Genomic DNA, 24,782 nt, shown 5'->3' with positions numbered 1-24,782 from the left:
CGATAACTTGGAGGTTGTAAACAAGCGAATTTGGGAGATGTAGACTCACAGCTGCAGCCAAACTCATCTCGATAGTTTGAGAATATGCTATAATCGGTGCCTCCCAACAACATTGCAGTGTGCTTGGCTGCGTGCTCGTGTGGTTTAGCTTGTACTGAGCATGATAGCACTGGAGTTTGTGCTCACACTATCGAAACCCTAGCTGGCTCGAAATTAACCGAGATTTGCCTACCATGACCTGACCTGCAGTCGTAAAGCTCTGTTGCCTTGCAAAGACTCAATATTAAGATTTTTTTTTTTATGTGAACAGCTATGCTCGCATTACCTGCCCGGTTTTCTTTGTGCAGTTCCTGGGTCTTTCATCCCTCCTGCCACCGTGGATGCAAACAACTCTTTATCAGGAATGCCGTCAGTGCTGTGATTTGTGTGACTACGGAAAGGACCATCCATGTCACCTGAGACAACACATTAGGGTTCATACAGGCGAGCGGCAGTTCAAGTGCCACCTGTGTCCTCAAGCCTTCTCTCTCGCATAAGTCCTCATTGAACAAACATCTGCTTATCCACACGGGCGAACGTCCGTTTAAGTGTTACTTGTGCCCCCAAAGCTTCTCACGCAAGTCCAGACTGAACGATCATGTGCATATTCCACATTGGTGAACGACTGTACCAATGCCCTCTTCGCCCTTAGAAATTTAGGCAGAAGGTGCACCCCAATAGACACTTGTGTTCTCACAAGTGCCAGTAATCATTTCATCAAAATTTCTGCTCTACGAGGGTGTTCTTTTTTTTTTCTTCTTTTTCTCTTTTCCGGTTAAAGCACATTTTGCAGGTCATTTCCAAGCACTGTGGGATCGCTGGATTGTGCAGGACAGCACATAAGCTTTTTGATATAGTCGGGTTCAACTGTATGTGCGAACACTTTGTCTTTCCGTTGGAACTATGACACCTGAATAGCCTCGCAGAATGTTCCAGTTCAACGAGCAAGTTTTGCTGTCATATATAAACGTAGGTGGGGCCAGCTTTTTTTAGTTGCTCCCAGGATATTTTTATTACTAAGATTGCAAGATGCAGTATCTACAACCATGTAATACTCTTTTATGTTTTGAGAACATTAATTTGTTAACCATACCTTTTTAGGACTACTCATTGTACTCGGTCATTGAAAACACGTCAAGTTAGATTCTTTACTGAAACATTTTGTTGACTCTGTTAACAATATTGAAATAAACTACATGGAAAGGCAGTTTTGGAAGTGCGGGTCCAATTGCTCCAAACTGTTCCAAAAGAGAAATACTGCCCCGTGCTGCTTCAAACAGTAATTTTTGTCAGTAATCGCTCCAAACCTGCTCCGAAATGGCACCGAGAGAATGAGAATAACAAACCTTTACTCTTTGACCGACTCATACAAGTCTTAAAGAAAGTGAAAATAATTGCTGTGCTATCACCCTAGTGTGCAGCATTATCGGCTTCGGTCTCATTTGTGCGAGAAGAACTGGCATATTAAAAGGACTTTAAAGGTAAATATTAAGTCAATGTTGATTGCTGAAATAGCAGTCCAAATACCCCGTAGTGCTAGTTTTGGGCCAAGCAAATGGTTATTTTGAAAAAGAAAATAACATTTAAATGGTCTGCATCGCGTTAGCGCACGTAAGATCACTTGCACTTGAAAGTACTCTCTTAGATGCCACTGTTACTGGTCCAAATGTTGTCTTCACTAAGAAGTTGCCAACACCAGTAGCAGCAGAGCAAAAGTAGCGGGAGCCGCAGTAATAACAGCGGCCATTGAACTATTTTCTGCGTTCTTGGAGGCCATAATTCTGCTTGCTTGATTCAACTGGGCCCCGCTAGATGGCCCCACATTCCAGCCTAACCAGCCAAAAACTGAACTGCTTGGAAGGGCAGTGAAAGTTACTTTCATGCTTCACGAACACACGCATCCTGTGTACATGCTTCACAAGGCAACATGTTATATTGCCGTAACAATGTGTGGTACAAGCTTACATTGTCATCGGGCATCAGAACATGGAATTATCATAATGAGTTCAAAGTTTAAAGCCAGTCACCCACTACAAAAGGCACGAATGCTACTGCACCCTTAAGGCTACGTAATGGCTTCAAAAGAAGTTCAAAAAAATTTCATACACTAAGAATTCAAAGAACGCACTAGGAACAGAATATTGCGATCGTGTTCAGCTCTGCAAGACGGAGCTTAAGGATCTATCAATTTTTTTAATCACTCGCACCATTCCCCCCTAGTAATGTCAGCGAATATATTTTTTTTCTATAAATCAAACAAACAGACAAGCACCATTTTATTACATCTCTTGATGCATGGAAAATCTTTTTTATCGCAGCTTGTTACTAGTGATTAATTGTATGTGAACATTCATATCATTGGCATAATTTCGTTATCATGGCATCGTTTACCACTCATGGCGTACTTCGTATTATACGTTTAGCCTAAAAATTGTTTGGTTGCGGTTTTAGACATTCTCATACATTGAGCTTTCAGAAACTCTGAGATCAATTGGTATTTGCCTTTAGTTACCCTTTGAGCATGTAGCTCATTTGGCCCTTTTTTTCCTCAGCAATACACAGGCAGGCTAGCGTGGTGAAATGTGGAAATTATCGGGATTGCTTTTATTTCACCCTGATTACAGTTACTGCTTGTTTGGCAACTGTTATATGGGACTGTGGTTACTTCTAAAATGTGGTGCTCAGCTTTTCCAGCCTCAATTCATTTCTGTCACAAATACTGCTATTTTAATTTGTAGCTTGTTTCGCAGCACATTTTTGGCAAGCCGTCATTGTTTACTTCGTGAAATTTGCATTGATTGTTGTGTGTTAAGCATGTTTCATAGGAAATAATAATGTTGAACAGATGCTTTGACAATGTGCTGAACTCCGATTATTGTACGGCAAATTTAATATTTGCTTCTAAAACACCAATAGCTACTCTAAACAAGCATTTCTTTCTGCTCCGAAAACACTTATAGCTGCTCCAAAGCAGCACTTTCCTTGTTTCAAAGTGTGTTCCGAAAAGTAAAAAGTCACTTCCATCACTGCAAAGCCTTCATGCATGTGAAGCTTCATGTTGCATGTAAAGAGCTTAAAGTCATATCGAAGTTCAGTACACTGAAAAAGTGTTTGCATGGTTCACTACTTTTTTGAAGTGGCATCTCAGTTTTTTGAAAGAAAGCTGTGTGCTGATGGGAATTCCAACATGGATGCTTCAGTAATTGTGCTTGAGTCAAGATTTATTCAGTTTTCAAGAACATTAACCGTGTGCACACACAAATGTGAACCTTGATTTTCTTTTGCTCACGAAATATTTTTCTTTTGCCTAGGCCATTTCGTTTGAACTTGTAACTGGAATATATGCCTATAATCCTGATCTGTGATTTTTTAATTAACAGATTGCAGTTTGCTAACAAACACATTGGTCTACTGCCATATCGTTTTAGGTTCATTTAATGTTTGTTTCATGTCTCACCATAAGTTCAGTTAATTATGTGGCAAATATTACCCATTTATTTGTGGAATGGAAAGTATTATTTCCAACCGTCTTTGCTACCTCTCATCTCAATTTGAAACTGGTGCTTTCTATTTTGTTGCTTGCCAAATGATGATAGGTTTTCTCATTTCAAGCTGAATTTTTCATTACCTCTCCTGAACATGCAAGCCTTCTTGGGGCTTTTTTATTTATTTCCTGTCATTATGGCTTAGCTTTTTTGTTGTCTTCTTGCACATGAACAGTTCCTGCATATCAAGTATTTAACAATTCGTCACATGGTTAATTTGGCAGTGAGGTATTTTTAAACCGAATAGGTTGCCATATTGTGCAAATATCTTGTATACTTGGTGTTCCACTTCTCACTCAAATGGTATGTTAGGGCATCAACATATTATGCCTAGTGTTGTATTGGAAGTTTACTTACATAATACCCTGAATAATTTGTTATTGCCATAGAATGCAGTTCTATTGGTGTATTTTCACAAATAATAATCACTGAAACAAGGTCTGTGATAGTGCAACTTGTTTCTAAAAAAATTGTGTTTTTACAGTTTTATTATCTTTGTTGTTTTTGTGAATGTAAGTGTCCCCTTTAGTTTCTAAGTTTAGTGCTAAAGAAGCAGTACTGTGTTTTTTTTTTTTATGTTCTAAATTATGTTGTTTAGTAGCGCACAGTCAGGTATGCTGTCGTTTAATTTGACATGCTAGTACGTCTAAGGAGATGTAAACGTACATTAAAGGAAGAGACGACCCCATCATTATTGAGGTAACTTCAGTAATGGAAAAATTGCTTATTGTATTGGCTAAAACACACTCTATCATTCCAGAGCAAATACAAATTTATAAGCATTTCTTTTTTTTTTTCACTAAAGTCATGAAAAATGACATCTTTTGCCTCATGTGGCAAGTGAGCGAAGATGCATATGGTCCACATCACGTGATCTTTACTGATGTGCACAGCTGTCTTGATATAAGTGTTGAAATGCAGTGCACTGTTTTTATTATAAAATTTGGACTAACCTATAATTGGCATATTCGGTTTCATTCTTACTGAGAAGCATAGTGGCATCGCCCTGACTTGTCTTACGATTCAATGCTCAGGAGCGGTCGCATGAAAGTTGTTACCTGAAAGCTCAACAGCACATGCAGACAAGTTGGAGAAATGCAAGGAGTGTCTGGCTTGCAATGCTACATAGGAACTTTACAGGATGACGGGAATTCATCAACTTTATTCTTCCTGGTCTTATATTCAAACACGGAATGAGAATTCCAAAGTGAAGGTGGTTAACCACAGTTGCTTTCCCTCGTGTTAAAGGAGAACATATAATAGCTTAATGAACAGTTCGCGTGAAAAGCAGTCAACTTAGCTATCACTTCTCAGCGTTGTTGGTGGAACCACATCAACTCCTTTAGGGTTTTCGCTGATAAAAAAATAACGCTTACAAAATGTTAGTGCACTATTAGACTCAACCACTGCACTGCCAGGGAGCTTTTAAGGGTGCCATTAAAAACACTGTAAAAAAATAAAAATGGCCATCAGTTCCTTCAAGGTACGGTGCCAGTTCAGGAAGTGATTAAGGTGAGTACATAGAACTTGGAACAATGGGTATATGCGTCACAAACTTTGCCTTCAGCAATTACGTATAGCAGGTTGGCAAGTGACGCCATTCTCTTGGGGCACTAGCGGCATCTACTGCCAACTCGGCGGTCTGTGGTAGCGCAGATCTTCTCTGGTCTGGTGGTTTATCAGTTATGTTGAATCGGCGAACGACAAGGAAAGGTTGTGTGCATGGCAGTGTGTATAGCGCTCTACCTTGTATGGGCAGAATGCATTTGAGTGCCTACGCAGAGACTGCCTAAATGGGGGGGCTGCAATTTCCACACTGGCACCATCTCGGCGGCCCCACCTCTGCGCGAACCTCCTATATACTGATAACAAGGAAATATTAAAGTTTCAGCGGATATTTTCATCTTCAGAAGTTGTGATCAAGTGTTTGGTGCAATAATTTGTAACAGCTATTATTGATGTAGTTTCATTTTGATTATTCATAACTGCTGCTACAGTGCTAGCAATGCACTAGGGGTGAAATACCTAAACACTGCTATACTTGGATTTATTCACACCCTGCTCAAAGTTATCCAGGGTGGTTCAGTGTGGCATGACTCATAATCGTAGAGTGATGTTACCATGCAAAACCCTAAAATTAAGTCTATTTTCTATTCAAATGGAAAGAAATGGCTAAGTAACCTCTATTCTTTTTTTTTTTTGTGCAGCTTGTGGGTCTTCTATTCCTCATGCTGTGACGAATACTACTGACAAGTTACTTTGGGGACGCCGTCACAGCTGTAATGTGTGCGACTACAAAACTGCCTGTTCGTCCAACTTGAAACGGCACTGCAGGGTTCACACAGGCGAGCGGTCATTTAAATGCCACTTGTGTCCTGAAGGCTTCTCGCATAATTCTACGTTGAAAAAGCACCTGCGCACCCACACAGGAGAACGACTGTACAAGTGCCACTTGTGTCCTGAAGCCTTGTCGCAAACTTATACATTGAAAAAGCACCTGCGCACCCACACAGGAGAACGACCACACAAGTGCCACTTGCGTCCTCAAGCCTTCTCGCAAAATTCTGCGTTGAAAATGCACCTGCGCACCCACACAGGAGAACGACCGCACAAAAGCCACTTGTGTGGCCATAGCTTCACAAATAGATTCACATTGAAGAATCACCTGCGCACCCACTGAGCAGAGTGAGTGACTGAGATCGTTATTTGGCCCAAAAGTGGCAGAACCGGGATTGGACATTTTCAAAATTATTTCAGAGAATTTGAATAATTAGGACAGCATTTAAGCTTATCTCCACTATATCATCCATATGCATGTTGTAAAGTGCATTGAGAACGTGTCATTATTTACCATCGCTTCATCATAGGATTCATCAGTAACCATTGGAATAGTATTCTGTATATTAGAAGTTCAGTGAAAAACTCATGTATGTGTATCCATAAGAAACCATAAATACATAATATCGTACCACCAGCAAGCTGTACCTATATGTGTTTTATAAATTTGGTAGTTCAAATTGCAAGTTTAAATGCGTGGACTTCACACTTCATGGCATTCTAGAGAGCTGATAACAAGAAATATTGAAATTGAAATATGGAGACCCTGTAAGTGCAATTTCGTCGTTGATGTAGTTGGTGCACATTGTGTGCAAGTGTTATAATATTTTTTGACACTCTTGTCTGAGTGCACTGCAGGATCTTGAAAAAATGCTTTCAAGTGTTTATGCCGCTGCCTTGCTTTTGTGTCTAAGGGGTTAGGAACTGAGTGGTGCGCATCGTACGAATGCAATACAGCTATGCTCATGGTTGTGCAGGCAAACGCGAAAGCAACAAATGTGCATCATCTGACGATTGGCCAAAAAAAAAATATATATTCATCTGTTTATATCAACAGCAACAACGGCCACAAAATGCAATGCGTACGCACTACTTGGTAATAAAATCTGTGGCCATTTTGTAACCTGGAAAAGAGAATTTTTCCGGTGGACCTCCACGAGCTGGTTGCAAAATATCAAACAAACGAAAGGCTGTGCCTTGTGTTTGCTCGCTTCGGTAACGAGCTCTGTTTGGATGCAAGTGAGCACTTTTCCTTATTGTTTACTAGCCATTTTTCTATGATATAATTTTTTATCTGTCTTTCTATCTATTCATTTATTTGCTAGCTGCATCACCATTTTTTTAACCTCAGGATCGTTACACAGAATGTTCTAACATAGCTGAAAGAATCTTGTAGATATATTTAAATCTAAGGGACGCCTCGTGTATTGAATGCTGTGCGAGTTTAGTTTCTTCATAACATCGCTGCAGGTTGTATTATCCATAACCCCGTGACATCTCTGTATTTTCAGTGCTTTTAAGAGCACTAATTCATTAGCCGTACCTTTCGACTTATGTCACTACATGCAGCTGTAACTAACACAACACACAATGTTAGATTCTTTTCTGAACCTTTTGTTGACTAAAAATTCTTGGCATAAATTGATCACATGCAAAGGACCTGTACATGTGAAGTCAGTTATGTATGAAGTGTTCAACAGACATGTTCACTAAAACAGTCTGATTGCATTTGGCTTTTTTTAGTGGAAATTAAGTTTTTTTTAGGGTAGTTGAATGGTGATCTGAGCTCCAACATGGATACGTTTTTTTTCCTGTGTCAACCATTTTTAAGTTTTCAAAAACATGAACCGTGTCCACACACAAATGTTAACTTTGATTTTCTTATGCTAATGGCATTTTTTTTCTTTTGCCTTAACTATTTCGTTTGAACTTGTAATTGGAATATATGACTCCAATCCTGATCTCCGATTTTTCAATTTATAGTTTGCAGTTTGCTAACAAACACATTGGTGTACTCTCATATCGTTCCAGGTTTCCTTTTTGTTTCATGTCTCACTCTAAGTTCAGTTTACAATGTGCTAAATATTACCCATTTATTTGTGCAATGTGGCTTTTTTTTTTCAGCTATCTTCGTTGCCTCTCAATTTTAAAGTGGCGATTTCTGTTTTGTTGCTTGCCAAATGATGATATGCAATGTTTTCTCATTTCAGGCTAACACTTTCTTTATCTCTTCTGAACATACAAGCTGTCTAGGGGCTCTTTATTTTATTTTTTGTTGGTATTATGGCTTAGCTTCTTTGTTGTGTTCTTGCACATGAAGAGTTCACATATATCAAGCATTTAATGATTTGTCACACGATTAGATTTGAAGTTACGTTTTGCTAAACCGAATAAGTTGTCATGCTTTGCAAATATTTTGTATTCTTGGCATTCCAGTGCTTTCTCTAAAAGTACCGTATTGTGTAGATATCTTGTATGCTTGGTGTTCCACTGCTCCCACTACAAGTATATTAAGGAATCAACGTATTATGCCTAGTGTTGCAATGGAAGTTGACTAACATATTACTCTAGATGATTTGTTATTAACATAGAATGCACTTCTATGAGCGTGTTTTCATCAATAATAATCGCTGTAAATTAGTCTGTGATAGTGCAACATATGTTTGAAAATTGTGTTTTTAGTTTTATTTTCTTTGTTATTTTGTGAATGTATGTGTCCCCTTTTGTTTTTAAGCTTAGTGCTAAAGAAATAGTACGGTGTTTTTTGGTGTTCTAATTTATCTTGTTCAGTAGCGTGCAGTCCGGTATGCTATTGTTTAATATGACATGCTTGTACGTCTAATAAGATGTAAACGTAGATTAAAGAACGAGACAACCCCTCATGATTGAGGTAACCTCAGTAATAGACAGATTGCTTACTGTATAGGTTGAAACACACTCTATCATTCCCAAGAAAGTACAGATTTATAAGCATTTATATTTCTTCACTAAAGTCATGAAAAATGACATTTTAACCACCGTGTGGCAAGCGAGCAAAGATGCATATGGTCCCCATCACGTGATCTTTACTGATATGCACAGTTGTCTCAATATTAGTGTTGAAATGCAGTGCACTATTTTTATTATAAAATCAGGTCTAACTTTTATGGGCATATCCGTTTTCATTCGTACTGAAAACCATAGTGGCATTGCCTTGACTCGTCTTATGATTCAATGCTCACGAACAGCCGCATGAACGTTGTCAGTTTAGAGCTGAGCAGCACATGCAGACAAATTGGAGAAATGCTAGGAGCACCTGGTTTATGACACAGTAAAGACACTTTATAGGAAAACAAAATTTCAGCAAATTTATTCTACCTTGTCTTTTGTGCAAACACGGTTGAGAATGTGAAAATGAAAGTGTTTAACCACAGTTGCTCTCTTCCTCCTGCGAATAAAAACCATTGAGTATAACGAACAGTTTGTGTGCAAAGCAGTCAACTTCACTATCACTTCCCAGGATTTTTGGTGGAACCACAACAACTTCTTTAGGGTTTTCTCAGATAATAAAATTGTGCTTACAAAATAAAATGTCCTTGCACCACTCTAATCAACCAGTGCAGGCTTGACCGTTGCCAGGTAGCTTTTGGAGGCTTTACTTAAAGTTTTGTGGAAAGAAATTGGTTGTCAGCCCCTTTAAGGAATTATGCCAGTATAGCTAGAGATTAAGCTGAACACATTTTACTAGGAACAACAAGAATGTTTTTTACAAACTTTCTCCTTAGCAATTGCATATGCAAAGTTGCAATTGACGTCATCTGCTTCGGGGACTATTGGCGTCCGCCGCCATCTCTGCGGTCTGTCGTAGCGCATATCTTCTCTGGTCTGGCGCTTTCTCAGTTCTCTTGAAACAGCGAACGACAAGGAAAGGTTGTGTGCATGGCAGTGTGTACGCGTTGTAGCTTGTATGGGCAGAATGCAGTTGAGTGCCTACGCAGACACCGCCTAAATGGGTGGGCTGCAATTTCGACACTAGCACCATCTCGGCGGCCCCACCTCTGGGCAAACCTCCTCTTTACTGATAACAGGGAAATAATAAAGTTTCAGTGGATATTTTCAGCTTTGGAAGTTGTGATCAAGTGTTTCATTGAATAATTTGTAACAGCTAATATTGATGTAGTTTCATTTTAATTATTCATAACTGCTGCTACAGTGCTAGCAATGCACTAGGGGTGAACTATCAGAACACTGCTATACTTGGATTTATTCACACCTTAGAAAAACTCTGGGCAGGCCAGTGTTACCCCGGGTGGTTCAGTGTGGCATGACTCATAATCTTAGAGTGATGTTACCATGCAAAACCCTAAAATAAGTCTATTTTCTATTCAAATGGAAAGAAATGCTTAAGTAACCTGTATTCTTTTCTTTCTGCAGCTTTTGGGTCTTCTATTCCTCCTGCTGTGATGAATACTACTGACAAGTTACTTTGGGGACGCCGTCACAACTGTAATATGTGCGACTACAAAGCTGCCTCTTCGTTCAAGTTGAAACAGCACTGCAGGGTTCACACAGGGGAGCGGCCATTTAAATGCCACTTGTGTCCTCAAGCCTTCTCGCTAAATCCTGTGTTGAAAGAGAACCTGCGCACCCACACAGGAGAACGACCGCACAAGTGCCACTTGTGCCCTCAAGCCGTCTCGTGTAATTCAACATTGAAAAGGCACCTGCACACCCACACAGGAGAACGACCGCACAAGTGCCACTTGTGTCCTGAAGCCTTCTCGCAAAATTCTACGTTGGAACAGCACCTGCTCACCCACACAGGAGAACGACCGCAGAAGTGCCACTTGTGTCCTGAAGCCTTCTCGCAAAATTCTACGTTGAAAAAGCACCTGCTCACCCACACAGGAGAACGACCGCACAAGTGCCACTTGTGTCCTGAAACCTTCTCGCAAAATTCTACGTTGAAGAAGCGCCTGCTCACCCACACAGGAGAACGAACGCACAAGTGCGCCTTGTGTGGCCGTAGCTTCACACATAGGTTCACATTGAAGAATCACCTGCGCACCCACTCAGCAGAGTGAGTGACGGAAATCGTTATTTGGCCCAAATGTAGCAGAAGCGGGATTGGACATTTTCAAAATTGTCTCAGAGCATTTGAATAATTAGCACAGCATTTAAGCTTATCTCACTAAAGCATCTATATGCATGTTTGAAAGTGCACTGAGAAGGTGTGATTATTCCTCATCGCTTCATCACAGGATTCATCAGTAACCATTAGAATAGTATTTTGTATCTTACAAGTTACGTGAAAAACCCATGTATATGTACTCATAAGCAAGTATAAATACATAATATCGTAACACCAGCAAGCTGTACCTGTATGTGTTATATATCTTTAGAAGTGTTAATTGCGAGTTTACATGCGTGGACTTCATTCACGCTTCATGGCATTCTAGAGAGCTGGTAGCAAGCATTTTTAAAATTGGGATTATAGAAACCCTTAAATGAAATCTCGTTGTTGATGTAGTTGGTTCGTATAGTGTGCAAGTGTGATAATATTCTGTGACACTCTTGTCTCGGTGCGCTGCAGGAAAGGCTTTCATGTGTTCATGCCATTCTCTTGCTTTTGAGTATAGGGGATTAGGAGCTGAGTGGTGCGCATGTACAAATGCAATATAGCTATGCTCATGGCTTTGCAGGCAAAGGTGAAGGCCAACAAATGTGCAGCATCTTACAATTTGGCAGAAAAAAAATTAAAATTAGCATCTGTTTATTCCAACAGCAATAATGATCACAAAATGCAATGCATACGCACTACTTGGCTAAAAAATCTGGCCATTTTGTGGGCTGGAAAAGGGAATTTTCCGGGTCGACCTCCACGAGCAGGTTGCGATATATCAGACAAACGAAAGGCTGTGCCATATGTTCACTCGCTTCGGTGTGCCTTGCTCATGCAATGAGCACTGTTTGGATGCCAATCAGCTCTTTTCCTCTTTGTTTGACCAGCCATTTTTCTATGATATAATTTTTTATCTGTTTTTGTTTATTCACTCATTTGCTAGCTGCATCACCATTTCTTGAACCTCAGGATAGTTACACAAAATTAGCCAAAAGAATTTCGTAGTTATATTTAATTCTAAGGGAGGGCTCGTGTATTGAATGCTGTGCTAGTTTAGTTTCTTCATAACATCGCTGGAGGTTGTATTATCTATAACCCTGTGACATCTCTTTGTGTTTTCAGTGCATTTAAGACCACTGATTCGTTAACCGTACCTTTCGACTTATGTGTCTATAAGCACTTGTAACAAACAGAACACACAATATTAGATCCTTTTCTAAACCTTTTGTTGACAAAAATTCTTGGCATAAATTGATCACATGCAAAGGGCCTGTACATGTGAAGTCAGTTATGTCTAAAATGTTTAACAGACATGTTCACTTAAACAGTCTCATTGCATTTGGCTTTTTTTTTTAGTGGAAATTTTGTTTTTAGGGCAGTAGAGTGGTGATCTGAACTCCAACATGGATGCTTCGGTAATTGTGAAGAAGTGAAGCATTATTAATTTTTCAAGAACAATAACAGTGTGCACACTCAAGTGTTAGCTTCGTTTTCTTGTGTTATCGGAACATGTTTTTTTTTTTTTGCCTGGGCCATTTCGTTTAAACTTGTAATCACAATAGATGCCTCCAATCCTCATCTGTGATTTTTTTATTTACAGATTGCAGTTTGATAACAAACACGTTGGTGTACTGTCATATCCTTCCAGGTTCGCTTAATTTTTGTTTCATGTCTCACTCTCTGTTCAGTTTACTATGAGGTAAACATTATACCCATTTATTTGTGCAATGGGGCGTTTTTTTTTTCAGCTATCTTCGTTGCTTCTCAATTTAAAAGTGGCGATTTCTGTTTTGTTGCTTGCCAAGTGATGATATGCAATGTTTTATCATTTCAGGCTAACACTTTCTTTATCTCTTTTAAACGTACAAGATGTTTGGGGCTCTTTATTTTATTTCTTGTTGGTATTATGGCTTAGCTTTTTTGTTGTGTTCTTTCACATGAAGAGTTCACACATATCAAGCATTTAAAGATTTCTCACCTAATTAGAGTTGAAGTTATGTTTTGTCAAATTGAATAGGTTGCCATACTTTGTGAATATTTTGTATGCTTGGTGTTCCAGTGCTCACACTACAAGTATGTTAGGGCATCAACATATTTTGCCTAGTGTTGCAATGGAAGTTGGCTGACATAATACTCTGGATAATTTGTTATTGCCATAGAATGCAGTTTCATTAGTGTGTTTTCCTGAATAATAATCACTGAAAATTAGTCTGTGATATTGCAACATATGTCTGTACATTGTGTTTTTTTACAGTTTTATTTTCTTTGTTATTTTGTGAATGTAAGTGTCCCCTTTTGTTTTTAAGCTTAGTGCTAAACAAATGGTACGTTGTTTTTTTGTGTTCTAGTTTTTGGTGTTCAGTAGCGTACATTGCAGTATGCTGTCGTTTAATATGACATGCTTGCACATCTAAAAAGATGTAAACGTACACTAAAGAACAAAACAATTCCTCATGATTGAGGTTACCTCAGTAATGGAAAGATTGCTTATTGTATTGGTTAAAATACGCTCTATCATTGCAGAGCAAGTACAGATTTATAAGCATCTCTATTTTTTCACTAAACTCATGAAAAATGAAATTTGAGGCCCCACGTGGCAAGCGAGCGAAGATGCATATGGTCCCCATCACGTGATCTTTACTAATATGCACAGCTGTCTCAATATTAGTGTTGGAATGCAGTGCACTATATTTATTATAAAATCAGGTCTAACTTTTATGTGCATATCCGCTTTCATTTGTACTGAGAACCATAGTGGCATTGCCTTGACTTGACTTATGATTCAATGCTCACGAGAGTGGTCGCAAGATAGCTGTTAGTTGACGGCTGAACAGCATGTGCAGACAAATTGGAGATATGCTAGGAGCACCGGGTTTATGACGCAGTAAAGACACTTTAGAGTAGAACAAAAATTCAGCAAATTTATTCTACCTAGTCTTTTGTTCAAACACGGTTGAGAATGTCAAAATGTAGATGGTTAATTACTGTTGCTCTCTCTCCTGCAAATAGAGACCATTGAGCATAATGAACAGTTCGAGTTTTTAAAAGCACCCGCCGCGGTGGTCTAGTGGCTAAGGTACTCGGCTGCTGACCCGCAGGTCGCGGGTTCGATTCCCGGCTGCGGCGGCTGCATTTCCGATGGAGGCGGAAATGTTGTAGGCCCGTGTACTCAGATTCGGGTGCACGTTAAAAAACCCCAGGTGATCAAAATTTCCGGAGCCCTCCACCACGGCGTCTCTCATAATCAAATGGTGGTTTTGGGACGTTAAACCCCAGAAATCATCGAGTTTTCAAAAGCAGTTAACTTCACTATCACTTCTCAGCGTAGCTAGTGGAGCCACACCAACTTCTTTAGAGTCTCCTCAGATGAAAAAATTGTGCTTACAAAACGTCCTTGCACCACTTGAATAGACTATTGCAAGGTAGCTTTTTGGGCTTCTACATAAGATTCTGTAAAAAAAATTGGCTGTCAGTTTTTAGGTTTGTTGCCAGTATAGCTGGAGATTGAGATGTATACATTTTACTAGGAACTATAAGAATGTTTTTTTAGAATTTTTCCCCTTATCAATTACATATAGCAGGTTGGACAGTGACACCATCCGCTTAAGGTACTAGCGGCATCCATTGCCAACTCGGTGGTCTGTCGTAGCGCAAATCTTCTCTGGTCTGGCGCTTTATCAGTTCTCTTGAAATAGCGAACGACAAGGAAAGGTTGTGTGCATGGCAGTGTGTATGGCGCTCTAGCTTGTATGAGCAGAATGCAGTTGAGTGCCTACGCAGAGACCCCCTAAATGGGTGGGCCTCCATTTCGATACGGGCACCATCACGGGGGCCCCACCTCTGTGGAACCCTCCTATATACTGATAACAAGGAAATTTTAAGGGTTTAGCGGATATTTTTAGCTTCGAAAGTTTTCATCAAGCGCTTCATTGAATAATTTGTAACAGCCAATATTGCTGTTGTTTCATTCACAACTGCTTGTTTCATTCACAACTGCTTCTGCAGCGCTAGCAATGCACTAGGGGTGATAAACTATAACACTGCTATACTTGGACTTATGTGCACATTATGAAAACCCTGCGCGGCTAAAAGTTAACTCAAGGTGCCCCCAGTGTGGCATGACTCATTATCATAGACTAATGTTGCCATGTAAAACCCTAAAATTTAGTCTATTTTTTATTAAAGGGGAAAGCAATGCTTGAGTAACCTCTATTCTTTTTTTTTTTGTGCAGCTTGTGGGCCTTCTATTCCTCATGCTGTGACGAATACTACTGACAAGTTACTTTGGGGACGTCGTCACAGCTGTAATGTGTGCGACTACAAAACTGCCAGGTGGTCCAACTTGAAACGGCACTTCAGGGTTCACACAGGCGAGCGGTCATTTAAATGCCACTTGTGTCCTCAAGGCTTCTCGCATAATTCTTCGTTGAAACAGCACCTGCGCACCCACACAGGAGAACGACCGTACAAGTGCCACTTGTGTTCTGAAGCCTTCTCGCAACATTTTACGTTGAAAATGCACCTGCACACCCACACAGGAGAACGACCGTACAAGTGCCACTTGTGTCCTGAAGCCTTCTCGCAAAATTCTACGTTGAAAATGCACCTGCGCACCCACACAGGAGAACGACCGCACAAGTGCCACTTGTGTCCTGAAGCCTTCTCGCGAAAGTCTACGTTGAATAAGCACCTGCGCACCCACACAGGAGAGTGACCGCACAAGTGCCACTTGTGTCCTGAAGCCTTCTCGCAAAATTATACGTTGAAACAGCACCTGCACACCTACACAGGAGAACGACCGTACAAGTGCCACTTGTGTCTTGAAGCCTTCTCGCAAAATTCTACGTTGAAAATGCACCTGCACACCCACACAGGAGAACGACCGTACAAGTGCCACTTGTGTCCTGAAGCCTTCTCGCATAATTCTACGTTGAAAATGCACCTGCACACCCACACAGGAGAACGACCGTACAAGTGCCACTTGTGTCCTGAAGCCTTCTCGCATAATTTTACGTTGAAAATGCTCCTGCACACCCACACAGGAGAACGACCGCACAAGTGCCACTTGTGTCCTCAAGCCTTCTCGCAAAATTCTGCGTTGAAAATGCACCTGCGCACCCACACAGAAGAACGACCGCACAAGTGCCACTTGTGTCCTCAAGCCTTCTCGCAAAATTCTGCGTTGAAAATGCACCTGCGCACCCACACAGGAGAATGACCGCACAAGTGCCACTTGTGCGACCGTAGCTTCACAAATAGATTCACATTGAAGAATCACCTGCGCACCCACTCAGCAGAGTGAGTGACTGAGATCGTTATTTGGCCCAAATGTGGCAGAAACAGGATTGGACATTTTCAAAATTGTCTCAGAGCATTTGAATAATTAGCACAGCATTTAAGCTTATCTCACTAAAGCATCTATATGCATGTTTGAAAGTGCACTGAGAAGGTGTCATTATTTCTCATCGCTTCAGCACAGGATTCATGAGTAACCATTAGAATAGTATTTTGTATCTTATAAGTTACGTGCAAAACCTATATATATGTACTCATAAGCAAGTTTAAATACATACTATCGTAACACCAGCAAGCTGTACCTGTATGTGTTATATATCTTTAGAAGTGTTAATTGCGAGTTTACATGCGTGGACTTCTTGCTTCATGGCGTTCTAGAGAGCTGCTAGCAAGCGTTATTGAAATTGGAATTATAGAAACCCTACAAGTGCAATCTCGTTGTTGATGTAGTTGGTTCGTATAGTGTGCAAGTGTGATAATATTCTGTGACACTCTTGTCTCGATGCGCTGCAGGAAAGGCTTTCAACCGTTCGTGCCATTCTCTTGCTTTTGAGTATAAGGGATTAGGAACTGAGTGGTGTGCATCGTACGAATGCATTACAGCTATGCTCATGGCTTTGCAGGCAAAGGTGAAGGCCAACAAATGTGCAGCATCTTACAATTGGCCAGAAAAAAAATAAAAATATGCGTCTGTTTATTCCAACAGCATTAACGGTCACAAAATGCAATGCATATGCACTACTTGGCTAAAAACTTTGTGGCCTTTTTGTGGGCTGAAAAAAGGAATTTTTCCGGTCGACCTCCACGAGCAGGTTGCGATAAATCACACAAACGAAAGACTGTGCCATATGTTCACTCGCTTCGGAGTGCCTTGCTCATGCAATGAGCACTGTTTGAATGCCAATGAGCTCTTTTCCTCTTTGTTTGCCCAGCCATTTTTCTATGATATATTTTTTATCTGTTTTTATTTATTCACTCGTTTTCTAGCTGCATCACCATTTCTTGAACCTCGGGATAGTTACACAAAATTAGCCGAAAAAATTTTGTAGCTATATATTTAAATCTAAAGGTTGGTGCACACCGGCGACTAGCCGCGGTCGCGCGACCATTTGCGACTGGCGACCAAACTGCGAGCGACGTTCACACCGGCAAGGATTCATGCGAGCGACCGGAAGTCGCAAACCCGGAGAGTCACGTACAGATCTCGTTATCAACGAGAACTTGGGCGACCGGCGACGATCAGCTGATCAGATACGGAGCCCGCTGAGCGCGATGCGTTTGTTTTTGACGGCTGTGTTTGCGTAGCGTTCTCCCGGCAGCATCATAGACTTCGAGTCGAGTGATGAAGAAGAGGTTGTGGTGGTGCTGATGTGCTCAGCCAACGTGTCAGCGCTGGCAGCACGAAAACGTTCAAAGCAAGCAAGGCGGTGGTGGGTGAGACCGTCCCTTCGCTCGCGAGAAGTGGCTGGCCACACAGGGCGTCTGCTTCCCGACTTGCGCTCGCACGACGAGGAGTATTTCCGAGAGTAAGTTTATGGTTGTTTTACGTGCTTATAAGATAGTGCATAACATGTTATCTCATTCTTTTTTTGGTGGTTAGCTTCATGCGGATGCCGCCACGAACGTTCGACACTTTGCTCGAACTGCTGTGCCCCGCAATATCCAAGCAGGACACAAACCACCGGCCTACAATTTCGGCGCACGACTGCCTGGCCATGACCATTAGGTAAGAGCGTGTGGTTTGAAGATTAATATGCTGTGGCTTGTGGCTGCGCTTCGCTTGTAAGGAAGTTTCGCTTGGGCGGATAGAACGAATTGCATTTATGACGTATGCGGGCTCGATGGTGCAGTCGTTACTGCGGTCGGCAGTTTAGGTGTAAATGAGGGGTTTGATTACGGCCGCATCGATCGCCTTTAGGTGTAGGCGAAATGCACTTAAGTTGGCGCGTTTGTTGCGCACGTACGTTAAGAATCTCAGGTGGTGAATATTTCAAAACCATCTGTTGTGGCTTATTGCGTAATCAGTATGTGGTTTCCGCTTGTAAAATCACAGAAAATGGGATTCTGCGCTACACAATGACAGTACATTGTGGACGTGTCAGTTCCCGTTTTCTGTTATCCTGATGCACAGGTACTATATAGAGCGCAATTATGATGTTATAAAATTAGTGAAACACAATCCTCAGCTTTGCGAGTACAATTATGCACAAATTTTTAGGACAAATTGATGTGCTGTTCAAGGCACTCAAAGAGTATTCATGCCAAAAATATTTTTCAGCATCGAGGAGGGAGGAGGTTCAACCAACCACCCTTTATGTATCTGCATGCACGACGGTGTGTGTTTGCACAAGTACACATGCGAAATTTCTCACAAACATGACCAGCGTTTAACCCCTGCACCTTGCTACAATTTTACGTATGTTCTGTTAAATTGACAGTGACACAATACACTGTGGACAGTAGCGCAGTGGCAATACATATTGTGGACGGTAGCACATTGTGTGAAAGCAATTTAAACAATAGACTTGAGTGATGTACGTTTTGCGAAATAGGTTCTCCTTGAATATACAGCTTTTCAGAAATCCATGCTAAGCAAATTGCTACAGGTACGTTTAGGTTGCCCTTCTTCAACCTGAGTGATATGAGCATGTACGCTCTTCCATGAAAAGGTTGATGCATGCTTATGTGTAGGCACAGAAATATTCACTGCATATACGACAGCTTGCGGAGTGCACAAGCAGTGCTACTGTTCGCGACCAGTCGCAAATGGTCGCGTGACCGCTCCTAGTTGCCGGTGTGCACCAGCCCTAATTAGGTTTAACTGTACAGCGCAATCGTTCTCTCAAAAGTGCACAATGGTTTTGTCCAAATGCGAGCAGTTGCTGACCTTGGCTGTCATGGAACTTGACATATCGAAATTTCTAAAGTTAGTCAGTAAATATGCATTCTATCAGAAGCTGTGATGATGCCGTAGAAAATAGACAGCAGAGGTAGCGCTCATTAATACATAAAAATGAGGAACACTTTGGCAATGTACCGTCATGACTATGACACTGAAATGCAACTATGCGTGAGATTTTCAAGCTCAGCATGCTCCTTTTACAGTGTGTGTCTTCCATCATGGCTGTGCCGACAGAAATTTCACATGGCACTTATGCGTTTTAGGTATGCCAAGGAAGTGCGAGATAAATTGGCGCACTACTTCATCACAGACGGTCAGGTGCCTTGGCAGGACAAAGTGGTGAACAGCACTTGAGGCGTACAAGGTGAAGGTGGGTTGTAAATGCATTTTATTGCTTACAGAACTTATGTACATAGCATCTTCTTAAGCTAAACAAACAAGAGAAAAATCACCCGTGACACAACAGATACATTACAGGGAAAACTGTCATGTCCAAATATAATCATGAAAACAAAAATAAATAATTCATGTTAAAATATTTGGGTTATTGCACGGTTATCACTACAATTATCACAGAAATAAGTTGCCCTAAAGGGGTCATGACACCCAATTTTCAACCATAATGTGTGTTGCATGAGCTGATTCTTGTATGTTCACATGCAAGCTGGCAAAATTCAAGCGATTTGGTCAAGCTGCTAATTTTTAATCGCATATTTTTATAAACGAGCTAGTCGCCTGACAGTTGGGCAATACTGACGCACTCACTATCCATGACATCACGAACCGCTTGCTCGTCAAGCTGCTGCACAGTGTGCAATCTGGCAGACGGTCGTGTTCCGTCATCAACTGCGCTTGCAATCAAATTTTTTCGCATTGTTGAACTCTCCACTAAACCTAAATGACTTCCAGGGGTCGAAACATGGCTACTGTGTCAGCAATGTAGCGCTGGTACTTGCAGCAAATAATTTCGGATGTCAAAATGGGTCCTGTGAATGTGCAATGCGTATACCATTTGCCACTGCTCCTTCGGCTTGTGACGTCTCGCATGCCATGACAAAATGGTGGTCACTTGTGGTAGGTTGAGTTTTAGGAGCCGAGCACTTCTACGGCATATTTTTGATTAAAATGATCTCTTAAGGCCCCTTTTCACACGTGTACTAGCACATTTTACTCTGTAGTTTTGTTTTTTGCTGACAACCGTCAATTGTTGAGTGACCAGTCATGACCCCTTTAAGTTGAGACTAGAAAAGTGAACACAAGATAAAAAAAGATGGGTGTCATTGACATTATATAAACACTTCAATTTGCTTCACTGCTCTGATGCAATTTTGCCTCTGCTTCACACAGCATAAGTTCTACTGCATGCATTACATCTTGTGCAATGTGCACTGGTAGCTCTCTGAGGCGTGCATCGGTACGTAGAGCGAAGAAACCAATGTTATCTTTTTTGATGACCCCCTTGTTCGCTCTGATGTGTTCAAGGTGCTCCATGCACGCTTGCGCCACAGCTTCATGGCTTGTGCCCTCTCCTGCATTGCTGCAAAGCAAGTGTGATCTGCGATTCATGCATATGAATGCTTTAAGGTTGCACTGTTACTTCGTGAAGCACCATTTAGCAAAAAAAAACTGTGTGAGAACGACAAGGTAGAAACAGAAGAAACAAGACAGAGCACTGACTTTCAACTGATGTTTGTGCTTTTCGGCACTAAGAAAGAAAAAAATATAGAGGAACTGAAGCAAATTAAATAGCACACTTAAAAGATAAATGTGTCAATAGGGCGTCTACCTCTCTGTGAGAAATAAATGGGCTTTTGATCTTTGAAACGGACACTCGTGTTTTGGGACAGGGTGCTGATGTTCTGATATTAACGCCTAAATATTACGGTAGTTACATGGGTTCTGTCTGCCTTAGTATAAATGTGCCCACAATAAAAACATCAGTTTAAAGTCAGTGCTCTATCCTGTTTTTTCTGTTTCTACCTTGTCGTTCTCACACTCTTTTTTGTTACTATGTCTGTGTACCAACTTGACCGAGCGTTAACCTTATAAAGTTTTGTATTTTGTAGCATGCGCAGGGTTGTTAGAAAAAAATCTGCAAGTTTATCCTCTAAGAGTCAGCGGTATATCTCACCTAGCGCCCTCGCAGGTCCGTTGTCGTCTTGACGAGCGTGACCTGCAGTGAATTATACATATTGCTTAAATGTACAGAAAGAGATCCTTTTCGAAAAGTTGTGATTGTGATCTCTTGCCAGGAGTACCTAAAATAATTTTTTCGTTTACACACCGTTTTGATGGTGGCTGCTCTCTTGAGGTGGTTGCTGAAGCATCACTGCAGAAGGAGGCAGTATTATTATACAACTTATAAAGTGTTACAATTGCATGCAGCAGAATCTGGTGTCAAAACATTAGGCACTTTCTCCAAATGTGCTAGAACATGAAGAAGGTTACAAAACATGTTTTTAAGATTCAATAGATTGGCTATCTATGCATACCCTTCATTTGTCATTACTTAGGTGGATTCATAAAGGTTTTACTCATTGCTGCAGGTGTCGACACCAGTCTCCTCAGCCGTATCAGGGGTACGTTCCGGTTCCGCTGCATGGCTTGGCCGAGGCGGTGATCTGCAGTGATGAAAACTTCTCTCTATGTATTTGATGATGCCACTGGTACATGAACAGTTTTAGGCATTCTTCGGGAGTTAAAATGCCATTATGATTTCACTCAACACGAGGTTTATTTTACACTTGCGTTACCTCTTGATTGAGCACTGCTGTATGGAAGGTGTGCATACAGAAGTTTAATGTGCCTATTATGTTAATAAAATGCTATGTAGGTTGCGCATCTAAATGAGAACAAGAGATATTGTCACGGAGATGAAGTAAAGGTAGAGGAAGAACTCAAGCAGCTGATAAGCACGTGAGGGTGTTAATCAGCCATTGTGAATCTTGCCTGTGGGTTTTCCCCTGTAAACGCATTTTGTACAAAAGTCTCTAACCCCGTAACAATATCTCACTGGCTATGTGAATGAAATTTATACAGTCAATCCTAAATGGCTGTGCAAACGATGTGTCTGATGAAACTGTGCCTGCTGTCATTGTTTCTTGAACACATGCTACATACGACTTTTGCAGCATCATTTTACTGCTAGGAATGAGTGAATGCTTCACATTATTCAGCTCACTTGTATTGCAATCAGCACTGGGCACTTGTTCATAACGAATTGACATGAATGTGTTGCCAGTGTATGCAGATAATGCATTAGTTTGCTTAATTGCGGCCTGTCGCTGATGAATACTTTGCTTTTTCAGAAATATTTGACGTTGTACAATAACCACATTCACACAGAAACAAGGCCTGTGCCCTCATGTATTCCTGTGTGCTTTTGTTCAGTGTTGAGTGCTGAATGTATTTAAAAAGATGCAGTGGTTTGGGCAAGCTAACGACCTGAACACCGCCTTTCAAGCACGCTTGTATTTTTCATAATTTTGCAAAGTACAATCTCCTAGTAATAAAAAATAATGTTTCTGGGTTGAAGTCCATGCGTGTACAGCTTCAAGTGCGTGCACATGGTACTGAAAATTTTTGTGTATGCTCACCTCTCGTTAGCCTCTTCTGCTGTGATGTGGCTGCTGCAAGAGAACATGCAATATGTGATTCTGTCAGTGCTATTGTTTGCATTTTTAGAGCATTTTCACTGTTTTGCTACAATATAAGTACTTATGCTGCATTCTTGTAATGAATATGTGCAATGCTTGTCTATGAACAGCCTCATGACACATGCAATAAGCGATCTCTTTAGATTTTTAGATTTTGTATTAAGCCTTCCTTCTTTTGGTAAATGAGAGCCGAGAATGACACAGAAAGTACACTCAATTCTCTCATTCTTACTGTTCTGTCTTCAATATTCTGTTTTGTGAAGCTGTCCACGTGTTACTTGTACGGTATGCTATACTTTTTGTGTTGTGCTGATGCATTGTGCTATGCTAACCAAAACATTTCATTTTCTGTTCAATGGAGGGTAAGCATTATTCATTACCTTTGGTCGATGGCACTCATGTTGCACAGTACCCTAGAATGATGCACAGAGTTATTCTTCGTAGCTGTAGCCACAATTACTCGACATCAAAACAGCCCATTGCCACCATGTTCATGATCACATGCATGCCCACTGTGAATTACCTCTTGGGACTTCTATGTTTATGTGCAGTGTACTTATGTGTATTGATATGTGTGTATTTATGTGTATGTATAACAGTCATGTGAATTAAATCAACTTTTTTTTTGTTTAGTACTCAATAGTCAACTAATATTGAACTTCAGCCACAGGCTCAGATTCTCCTTCCATTAATTTAAGCATAGCCTCAAAATGGGGCCTTTTTATTGTTGGAATGTCGGCTGCTCCGGCTCCACTTCTTTGTCTTTCACGTATGTCTTGTTGTTTGCTTTTGAAGATATCACGCAGGTTCTTAAATCGTTTCTCAACAAGGACACCTGGAAACAAAACCCTTGCTGTAAGAATGTATTGTGCATACTGTATTGCTGATAAATTTTCTACTTTATTTCAGCACAATTGTGAGCGGTCTTTATTTTCTTTGCCCAGATCATTTCGGCTGCAGCACCCTAGAAATCTGAATATTGGGCATCAAAATGAATCTGATGCCATCTAAACTTAAGTATTGGTAGGGGCTTAAACATTGCAAAATCTCTGCCCATGATTGAGGGAACCTGCAGCCGAGGGTTCCAGAAATGCCGCCCACCTGGTGTTTTCGACCGTCCACCTACATGTGCACGACATCACAGCTGACGCAATGATTAGTTGCGCAAAGAGTTATGTACACTGTTTCTTGAAGGTAAGCATGTCTGCCAAGCTATTGTAACAAAGAGGCTGTTTATACCTTCGGCAATTGAAGTTCACTTGCAAAAAGTCTATTTCATGAACCAGCACATGATGTCTTTATCACCTTCAGAGTGAAACTTTCTAAGCATTACTGCATTGTGCAAAACTCCACAGGTGAGTATATACCATTGGTATCGGCCAAGCGAAACTGTCGTGTACAGCGGGAGCGATTGTTGTCAAACAAAAGCAAACATGTTAAACAACTTGAAAAGAAGAATGAAACTAACTAGAGCAAGATGACAATTTTTGAGAGAAAGAAATGCAACAAACATAGTATATGACTCAAAGTGTAACATAGAGAGAGCGAGAGGAAGGAAATTATAAGAAAATAAAGGGACCAAAACATGAAAACATACCAACACATAGAAGCAGACATGAAAAATTGACTTTAAAATATAGGAACAAAGAAAACAAACAAAAACGAAGCACAGTTAGAAGCGGAGAGATATAACCTCTGGGAATAAAGAAATAATCGAAATATAAAGGCACCAACAGACAAAAACACAGGAGAGGAAAGCAACAGTTGTGAAGAAATGAGGATTAGATATGGGCCACATTGCAGAGGAATAAATTCCCCCATCTGTGCTTTCCTTCAGTGTTCGCCCAGCCCCTAGAACACTACCATATCTTTTTTTTTTTTTTTACGATTGCATGTCATTTGGCATC

At 40.8% G+C, this 24,782-nt stretch overlaps 3 protein-coding genes across 7 annotated transcripts; 2 read left to right on the top strand and 1 right to left on the bottom strand.

Annotated features, from left to right (window-relative positions):
* The first annotated feature begins 6,134 nt into the window (after window positions 1–6,134).
* On the top strand, window positions 6,135–15,543 carry LOC142765764 (uncharacterized). 2 transcript variants are annotated; one of them, XM_075867368.1, is made up of 4 exons: window positions 6,135–6,269; window positions 10,335–10,980; window positions 12,623–12,670; window positions 15,255–15,543. In XM_075867368.1, exons 2-4 carry the CDS (start codon window positions 10,364–10,366, stop codon window positions 15,295–15,297), a joined length of 708 nt encoding a protein of 235 aa, XP_075723483.1. In that variant the 5' UTR covers window positions 6,135–6,269; window positions 10,335–10,363; the 3' UTR covers window positions 15,298–15,543. The 2 variants fall into 2 exon arrangements, with proteins under 2 accessions (XP_075723483.1, XP_075723484.1); XM_075867369.1 differs by lacking the exons at window positions 6,135–6,269; window positions 12,623–12,670 and having other exon boundaries at window positions 6,281–10,980.
* Window positions 15,544–15,732: 189 nt separating this feature from the next.
* Window positions 15,733–23,510, top strand: LOC142765765 (uncharacterized). Its single transcript, XM_075867375.1, has 4 exons — window positions 15,733–17,843; window positions 17,918–18,043; window positions 19,483–19,589; window positions 21,766–23,510. Exons 1-3 carry the CDS (start codon window positions 17,686–17,688, stop codon window positions 19,571–19,573), a joined length of 375 nt encoding a protein of 124 aa, XP_075723490.1. The 5' UTR covers window positions 15,733–17,685; the 3' UTR covers window positions 19,574–19,589; window positions 21,766–23,510.
* On the bottom strand, window positions 19,850–22,953 carry LOC119170478 (uncharacterized). 4 transcript variants are annotated; one of them, XM_075867371.1, is made up of 5 exons: window positions 22,816–22,953; window positions 21,754–21,840; window positions 21,504–21,548; window positions 21,351–21,392; window positions 19,850–20,756 (listed from the first exon to the last, which is right to left on the bottom strand). In XM_075867371.1, exons 1-5 carry the CDS (start codon window positions 22,860–22,862, stop codon window positions 20,519–20,521), a joined length of 459 nt encoding a protein of 152 aa, XP_075723486.1. In that variant the 5' UTR covers window positions 22,863–22,953; the 3' UTR covers window positions 19,850–20,518. The 4 variants fall into 4 exon arrangements, with proteins under 4 accessions (XP_075723486.1, XP_075723488.1, XP_075723487.1 ...); XM_075867373.1 differs by having other exon boundaries at window positions 21,712–21,840; window positions 22,816–22,874; XM_075867372.1 differs by lacking the exon at window positions 21,351–21,392.
* Window positions 23,511–24,782: the final 1,272 nt, after the last annotated feature.

The sequence above is a fragment of the Rhipicephalus microplus genome, chromosome 6 (assembly GCF_043290135.1).
Source record: "Rhipicephalus microplus isolate Deutch F79 chromosome 6, USDA_Rmic, whole genome shotgun sequence".
NCBI classification, from domain to species: Eukaryota; Metazoa; Arthropoda; class Arachnida; order Ixodida; family Ixodidae; genus Rhipicephalus; species Rhipicephalus microplus.
Note: the sequence above shows the minus strand (reverse complement) of the source record. Positions and strands in the feature narration are given on the sequence as shown.